The sequence below is a fragment of the Phaenicophaeus curvirostris genome, unplaced genomic scaffold, assembly GCF_032191515.1.
Source record: "Phaenicophaeus curvirostris isolate KB17595 unplaced genomic scaffold, BPBGC_Pcur_1.0 scaffold_68, whole genome shotgun sequence".
Classification (NCBI taxonomy): Eukaryota; Metazoa; Chordata; class Aves; order Cuculiformes; family Cuculidae; genus Phaenicophaeus; species Phaenicophaeus curvirostris.
This window is the reverse complement of record NW_027206690.1, coordinates 793,630-802,300: the sequence shown is the minus strand read 5'-3', so window position 1 is coordinate 802,300 and position 8,671 is coordinate 793,630. Positions and strand designations below refer to the sequence as shown.

Sequence of the window (8,671 nt, the reverse complement as noted above, 5' to 3'; positions counted from 1 at the left end):
AGGATGGATTTTGGTGTCGAGAGGAGGGATTGGGTGCCACCGGGCTGGGTTTCGGTGCCACCGGGCTGGGTTTTGGTGCCACCATGATGGGTTCTGGTGTCACCGGGCCGGGTTCGGGTGCCCGCAGACCCTGGTGCAGCGCGGGGACGCCATGCGCTGCCCTGGCTGTGCCGTGGTGGTGCAGAAGCGACACGGGTGCGACTGGCTGCGCTGCCGCCTCTGCCAAACCGAGATCTGCTGGGTCACCAAAGGGCCCCGGTGGGGACCCGCGGTGAGAGACACGGGGCACTGGGGGGCACTGAGAGGGACTGGGAGGGACTGGGAGGGGATAATGGGGGCACTGGGAGGGACTGGGGACACTGGGACACCCCACGGGCACCACCTTGACCTTGACCCCAACCTCAACCTTGACCCCAGCCCAACCAGAACCTCAACCTTGACCCTGATCTTGTCCCCATGTACCCCCCCAGGGCCCGGGTGACACGATCGGCGGCTGCCGCTGCAACGTGTCGGGCCAGCGCTGCCACCCCCAGTGCCACAACTGCCACTGACCCCCCGGAGAGGCCACCACGGCCACCGGAGAGCCCGGAGACACCACCCGGAGAGCTGGAGATGCCACCACGGCCACCGGAGAGCCCGGAGACACCACCCGGAGAGCTGGAGATGCCACCATGGGCACCCAGAAGCTGTTGGTGGCTGTAGAGAAGCTGTTGGTGGCCCCAGAGAACATATTGGTGGCCCTAGAGGAGCTGGAGAAGCTGCTGGTGGCCCCAGAGGAGCTGTTGGTGGCCCCAGAGAAGCTGCTGGTGGCCCCAGAGAACCTGTTGGTGGCCCCAGAGGAGCTGGAGAAGCTGCTGGTAGCACCAAGAACCTGTTGGTGGCCCCAGAGGAGCTGCTGGTGGCCCCAGAGGAGCTGCTGGTGGCCCCGGAGACATTGTTGGTGGCCCCAGAGGAGCTGCTGGTGGCCCCGGAGGAGCTGCTGGTGTCCCCGGAGACGCTGTTGGTGGCCCCAGAGGAGCTGCTGGTGTCCCCGGAGACGCTGTTGGTGGCCCCAGAGGAGCTGCTGGTGGCCCCGGAGACGCTGTTGTTGGCCCCAGAGGAGCTGCTGGTGTCCCAGGAGACGCTGTTGGTGGCCCCAGAGGAGCTGCTGGTGTCCCCGGAGACGCTGTTGGTGGCCCCAGAGGAGCTGCTGGTGTCCCCGGAGACGCTGTTGGTGGCCCCAGAGGAGCTGCTGGTGGCCCCGGAGACGCTGTTGTTGGCCCCAGAGGAGCTGCTGGTGTCCCCGGAGACACTGCTGGTGGCCCCTGAGAAGCTGCTGGTGGCCCCAGAGGAGCTGCTGGTGGCCCCAAAGATGCTGATGGTGGCCCCAGAGACGCTGATGGTGGCCCTGGAGAAGCTACTGGTGATACTGGAGGAGCTGCTGGTGGCCCCGGAGAAGCTGCTGGTGGCCCCGGTGGAGCTACTGGTGACACTGGAGGAGCTGCTGGTGGCCCCGTGACGGGGTCGGTGGCTCCGGAGGCGACCAATAAACCCACCGTGTGCAGCACAGAACGCGCCCCACGGATCTCACCCCATGGATCCCACCCCCCGGCTCAGACCCCACGGATCCCTCCAGCTCCTCAACCTCCTCCCTGGAACGAATCCTGTATTTCCACCCCGCGATGGAGCTCGGGGCTCCCTCTATGGGACCTGGTTGGGGGGGGGGATCCCCCACATTTTCCAACCCCCCTTTTTTTTTTATTATTTAATTTCTACTTGGGGGGCCGATAAATCATCTTCCGGCTCTTCATCACCGACCACTTGTGCCGCTTCAGGTAATAGGAGAGGGGGGCCAGGAGAGCCCCGAGAAGCAGCATCTGGGGGGGTTAGGAAGGAAAAAAAGGGGGGTCAGGAGGGGCCCCAGGTGGGGGGGGGGGGAAGGGGATGGGTCGGAGCCCCCCGAAAAACCTTTAATCCCATTCGCTTGCGGTGATCGTGCTCGGGCTCGGCCGCCCAGCGCAGGAAGGTGCAGACGTCCTTGGCGATCTGAGACATGGTGGCGGGGGTCCCTGCGGGGAAAAAGGGGGGTCAGGGTGACAAAGAGCCCCAAAAGAAGCTCGAAATGGGGAAAATCACCCCTAAAAACCCCTAAAAAGGACAAAGGACCCCTAAAAACCCACCTCAATATAACGAAGGAACCCTAAAAACCCTCCTAAATGCAGGAAATGCCCCCTAAAAACCCACCTAAAAAGAACAAATGCCCCTAAAAACCCACCTCAATATAACAAAAGCGCCCTAAAAACCCTCCTAAATAGAACAAATGACTCCTAAAAGCCCTAAAAACCCACTTAAATACAACAAAGGACCCCTAAAAACCCTCCTAAATACATGAAATGCCCCCTAAAACCCCAAAAACCCACCTGAATACACCAAATGCCCCCTAAAAACCCTCCTCAATACAAGAAATGACCCCTAAACCCCCTAAAAACCCACTTAAATACAACAAAGGACCCCTAAAAACCCACCTAAATAGAACAAATGACTCCTAAAACCCCTAAAAACCCACTTGAATAGGACAAATGACCCCTAAAAACCCCTAAAAATCCACCTAAATAGGACAAATGACCCCTAAAGACCCTCGTAAATACAACAAATGCCCCCTAAAACCCCACCTAAATACACCAAATGCCCCCTAAAAAGCCTAAAAACCCACCTAAATACAACAAAGGACCCCAAAAACCCACCTAAATAGGATAAATGACCCCTAAAACCCCTCCTAAATACAAGAAATGACCCCTAAACCCCCTAAAAACGCACTTAAGTACAAGAAATGACTCCTATAAACCCACCTAAATACAAGAAATGACCCCTAAATACACTAAAACCCCACTTAACTACAACAAATGCCCCCTAAGACCCCTAAAACCCCTCCTAAATACACCAAATGCCCCCTAAAAACCCACCTAAGTACACCGAATGCCCCAGAAAACCCTAAAAACCCACCTAAATGCAACAAATGCCCCAAAAAACCCACCTAAATACAAAAAACAACTCCTAAATAAATTAAAACCCACTTAAACACACCAAATGTCCCCTAAAACCCCACCTAAATACAACAAAGGACCCTTAAAAAACCCTTGAAACCCACCTAAATACACCGAATGCCCCTAAAAACCCACCTAAATACACCAAATGCCCCCCCAAACCCACCTAAATACACCAAATGCCCCTAAAAATCCCTAAAAACCACTCTAAATACACCAAATGCTCCCTAAAATCCCTCCTAAATACAAGAAATGACCCCTAAATACACTAAAAACCCACTTAAGTACAACAAATGCCCCCTAAAACGCTTAAAAACCCACCTAAATACACCAAATGCCCCCCCAAACCCACCTAAATACACCAAATGCCCCCCCAAACCCACCTAAATACACCACATGCCCCTAAAAATCCCTAAAAACCACTCTAAATACACCAAATGCCCCCTAAAAACCCACCTAAATACACCAAATGCCCCCTAAAAACCCACCTAAATACAACAAAGGTCCATAAAAACCCTCCTAAATACCCCAAATGCCCCCTAAAAACCCATAAAAACCCACCTAAATACACCAAATGCCCCCTAAAAACCCATAAAAACCCACCTAAATACCCCAAATGCCCCCTAAAAACCCTAAAAAGCCACTTAAATACAACAAATGCCCCCTAAGACCCCTAATAACCCACCTAAATACAGGAAATGCCCCTAAAACCCCACCTAAATAGGTCAAATGACCCCTAAATAGCCACCTAAATACAACAAATGCCCCTAAAAACCCCTAAAAACCCACCTAAATATAAAAAATGACCCCTAAATACACTAAAAACCCACCCAAAAACCCCAAAAGCCCCCTAAAAATCCCTAAAAACCCCCCTAAATAACCCAAATGCCCCCTAAAAACCCACCTAAATACATCAAATACCCCAAAGCCCCCAATTAACCCCTTAAACCCCCCAATTAACCCCTTAAACGCCCCCGGGACCCCCCAAACACCCCAATTAAACCCTTAAACGCCCCCGGGACCCCCCAAACACCCCAATTAACCCCTTAAACCCCCCAATTAACCCCTTAAACCCCCTTTGACCCCCCAAACCCCCCAATTAACCCCTTAAACCCCATGTGACCCCCCAAACCACCCAATTAACCCCTTAAACGCCCCCGTGACCCCCAATTAACCCTTTAAACGCCCCCGTGACCCCCCAAACCCCCCAATTAACCCTCTAAACACCCCAATTAACCCCCTAAACACCCCCAAACACCCTTTAAACACACCCAAACACCCCAATTAACCCCTTAAACACCCCCAAACACCCCAATTAACCCCCCAAACACCCCAATTAACCCCTTAAACGCCCCTGTGACCCCCCAAACCCCGCAATTCACCCCCTAAGCCCCCCAATTAACCCCTTAAACACCCCCAAACATCCCAATTAACCCCCCAAACACCCCAATTTATCCCTTAAAAACCCCCAAACTGCCCCAGTGCCCCCGAAACACCCCAATTAACCCCCCAAACACCCCAATTAACCCCCTAAACACCCCCAAGCTGCCCCAGAGACCACCAAACACCCCAATTAACCCCTTAAACACCCCAATTAACCCCCTAAATACCACCGAAACCCGAATTAACCCCCCAAACACCCCAATTAACCCCGTAAACACCCCCAAACACCCCAATTAACCCCCCAAGCACCCCAATGACCCCTAAACACTCAAATTAACCCCTTCAACACCCCCTAACAACCCAATTAACCCCCCAAACACCCCAATTAAGCACTTAAACACCCCAATTAACCCCCCAAACACCCCAATTAACGCCCAAACACCCCAATTAGCCCCCCAAACACCCCAATTAACCCCTTAAACACCCCGTGACCCCCCCAAACACCCCAATTAACGCCTTAAACACCCCAATTAACCCCTTAAACACCCCCAAACACCCCAATTAACCCCCAAAACACCCCAATTAACCCCCTAAACACCCCCAAACACCCCAATTAACCCCTTAAACACCCCCAAGCATTCCAATTAACCCCCTAAAGACCCCCAAACACCCCAATTAACCCCCCCAAACACTCCAATTAACCCCTTAAACCCCCTTTGACCCCCCAAACCCCCCAATTAACCCCTTAAACACCCCAATTAACCCCTTAAAAACCACCAAGCTGCCCCAGAGTCCCCCCAAACACCCCAATTAACCCACCAAACACCCCAATTAACCCCTTAAACACCCCCAAACACCCCAATTAACCCCCCAAATACCCCAATTAACCCCTTAAACACCCCAATTAACCCCTTAAACGCCCCTGAGACCCCCCAAACCTCCACAGAGCCCCCCCAAACCCCCCAATTAATCCCCGTGAACCCTTATTTTTACCGTCATCGAACTGGAGGACCTCGTTGTAGATGGGGGGGGCCATGCCGATGGCCTGGCCGGGGAAGTAGGGGTTGTAGTGGAGCCCTTCCCGCACGGAGACGCCGGCCGGGGGGTCGCAGGAGCCCGTCAGCAAGGAGAAGACGTAGTCCTCACCCCCGTGGCTGGAGGAGCCGGGGAGGAAGGGGTTAACGGGGCGGAAAAAGCCCCTTGGAGAACCTCAACTTGGAGCTCGGAAGCCTCCGGAGGTGCCTCAACCCCATGGATCCATCAAAAACCCCCTCTGGAGGTGCCTCCAGCTCATGGATCAAGGCTCAGAACCCTCTGGAGGTGCCTCAACCCCATGGATCAAGGCTCAGAACCCTCTGGAGGTGCCTCCAGCTCATGGATCGAGGCTCAGAACCCTCTGGAGGTGCCTCCAGCTCATGGATCAAGGCTCAGAACCCTCTGGAGGTGCCTCCAGCTCATGGATCAAGGCTCAGAACCCTCTGGAGGTGCCTCCAGCTCATGGATCGAGGCTCAGAACCCTCTGGAGGTGCCTCCAGCTCATGGATCAAGGCTCAGAACCCTCTGGAGGTGCCTCCAGCTCATGGATCAAAGCTCAGAACCCTCTGGAGGTGCCTCCAGCTCATGGATCGAGGCTCAGAACCCTCTGGAGGTGCCTCCAGCCCATGGATCGAGGCTCAGATCCCTCTGGTGTTGCCTCCAGCCCATGGATCAAGGCTCAGAACCCTCTGGAGGTGCCTCCAGCTCATGGATCGAGGCTCAGAACCCTCTGGAGGTGCCTCCAGCCCATGGATCGAGGCTCAGAACCCTCTGGAGGTGCCTCCAGCCCATGGATCGAGGCTCAGAACCCTCTGGAGGTGCCTCCAGCCCACGGATCTGTTGCCTTCGGGGGGCGTTGGCTCCGGAGCCGTGGCGACCTGGCTCAGGAACGGCACGGTGACCAACCCCAGGCCACTCGGTCCATGAGCTCACAGACACCAATGTGGTGGACGGCAAATGGCGTTTATTGATACGTAACACAGCCTTCTAGAGCCTGGGCGTGCGACGTCACTGCCGTCCGCTGACAGCATGAACTAATCCGCAATTGGCTACCCGGAGGGGGTCCTACCTTTCCGTACATGGCGAGATCTTCCCACCGCCGCGCCTTAGCTACCCACATTTGGTGCCACCGGGATGGGTTTAGGTGACACCGGGATGGGTTTTGATGTCACTGAGAAGGTTTTGGTGTCACTGGGATGGGATTTGGTGACACCATCATAGGTTTTGATGTCACTGAGAAAGTTTTGGTGCCCCCGGGATGGGTTTTGGTGTCTAGAAGAGGGTTTTGGTGTCACCAGGATGGGTTTTGGTGCCACCGGGATGGGATTTGGTGTCACTGGGATGGATTTTGGTGACACCAGGATGGGTTTTGGTGCCACTGGGCTGGGTTTTGGTGTCATCGGGATGGGTTTTGGTGTCTAGAAGAGGGGTTTGATGTCACCGGGATGGGTTTTGGTGTCTAGAAGAGGGTTTTGTTGTCACCGGGATGGGTTTTGGTGACACCGGGATGGATTTTGGTGTCTAGAAGAGGGTTTTGGTGTCACCGGGATGGGTTTTGGTGACACCAGGATGGGTTTTGGTGTCAAGAAGAGGGTTTTGGTGTCACCATGGTGTGTTTTGGTGTCACCAGGATGGGATTTGGTGACACCAGGATGGGTTTTGTTTTCACTGGGATGGATTTTGGTGTCTAGAAGAGGGGTTCGATGTCACCAGGATGGATTTTGGTGTCGAGAGGAGGGATTGGGTGCCACCGGGCTGGGTTTTGGTGCCACCGGGCTGGGTTTTGGTGCCACCATGATGGGTTCTGGTGTCACCGGGCCGGGTTCGGGTGCCCGCAGACCCTGGTGCAGCGCGGGGACGCCATGCGCTGCCCCGGCTGTGCCGTGGTGGTGCAGAAGCGGGACGGGTGCGACTGGCTGCGCTGCCGCCTCTGCCAAACCGAGATCTGCTGGGTCACCAAAGGGCCCCGGTGGGGACCCGCGGTGAGAGACACGGGGCACTGGGGGGCACTGGGAGGGACTGGGAGGGACTGGGGCCCCGGAGAGGCCACCACGGCCACCAGAGAGCCTGGAGACACCACCCGGAGAGATGGAGATGCCACCACGGCCACCGGAGAGCCCGGAGACACCACCCGGAGAGCTGGAGATGCCACCACGGCCACCGGAGAGCCCGGAGACACCACCCGGAGAGCTGGAGATGCCACCATGGGCACCCAGAAGCTGTTGGTGGCTGTAGAGAAGTTGTTGGTGGCCCCAGAGAACATATTGGTGGCCCTAGAGGAGCTGGAGAAGCTGCTGGTGGCCCCAGAGGAGCTGTTGGTGGCCCCAGAGAAGCTGCTGGTGGCCCCAGAGAACCTGTTGGTGGCCCCAGAGGAGCTGGAGAAGCTGCTGGTAGCACCAAGAACCTGTTGGTGGCCCCAGAGGAGCTGCTGGTGGCCCCAGAGGAGCTGCTGGTGGCCCCGGAGACATTGTTGGTGGCCCCAGAGTAGCTGCTGGTGGTCCCGGAGGAGCTGCTGGTGTCCCCGGAGACGCTGTTGGTGGCCCCAGAGGAGCTGCTGGTGTCCCCGGAGACGCTGTTGGTGGCCCCAGAGGAGCTGCTGGTGTCCCCGGAGACGCTGTTGGTGGCCCCAGAGGAGCTGCTGGTGTCACCGGAGGAGCTGCTGTTGGCCCCGGAGAAGCTGCTGGTGACTCCGGAGACGCTGCTGGTGGCCCCGGAGAAGCTGCTGGTGGCCCCGGAGAAGCAGATGGTGGCCCCAGAGACGCTGATGGTGGCCCTGGAGAAGCTACTGGGGATACTGGAGGAGCTGCTGTTGGCCCCGGAGAAGCTGCTGGTGACCCCAGAGGAGCTACTGGCGACACTGGAGGAGCTGCTGGTGACCCCGGAGGAGCTGCTGGTGACACTGGAGGAGCAGCTGGTGGCCCCGGAGAAGCTGCTGGTGGCCCCGGAGGAGTAGCTGGTGGCCCTGGAGAAGCTACTGGTGACACTGGAGGAGCTGCTGGTGGCCCCGGTGGAGCTACTGGTGACACTGGAGGAGCTGCTGGTGGCCCCGTGACGGGGTCGGTGGCTCCGGAGGCGACCAATAAACCCACCGTGTGCAGCACAGAACGCGCCCCACGGATCTCACCCCATGGATCCCACCCCCCAGCTCAGACCCCACGGATCCCTCCAGCTCCTCAACCTCCTCCCTGGAACGAATCCTGTATTTCCACCCCGCGATGGAGCTCGGGGCT

General features: G+C 56.6%; 1 protein-coding gene across 1 annotated transcript; it reads right to left on the bottom strand.

Moving 5' to 3' along the window:
- Window positions 1-401: 401 nt before the first annotated feature.
- Window positions 402-7,704, bottom strand: LOC138734155 (cytochrome c1, heme protein, mitochondrial-like). Its single transcript, XM_069881734.1, has 4 exons — window positions 7,472-7,704; window positions 5,400-5,560; window positions 1,926-2,048; window positions 402-406 (listed from the first exon to the last, which is right to left on the bottom strand). The coding sequence occupies exons 1-4, from the start codon at window positions 7,702-7,704 to the stop codon at window positions 402-404; spliced, it is 522 nt and encodes a 173-aa protein (XP_069737835.1).
- Between the last annotated feature and the right edge of the window lie 967 nt (window positions 7,705-8,671).

What these genes read in the sequence shown, in the direction of transcription:
- LOC138734155 (XM_069881734.1), bottom strand. Translation starts at nt 7,704, where the DNA reads ATGTTCTCTGGGGCCACCAACAACTTCTCTACAGCCACCAACAGCTTC. An exon ending in GTGGCCTCTCCGGGGCCCCA is followed by an intron (nt 5,561 to 7,471) that starts GTCCCTCCCAGT and finishes CGGCTCCTCCAG; the next exon opens with CCACGGGGGTGAGGACTACG. An exon ending in GGTCCTCCAGTTCGATGACG is followed by an intron (nt 2,049 to 5,399) that starts GTAAAAATAAGG and finishes TTTTCCCCGCAG; the next exon opens with GGACCCCCGCCACCATGTCT.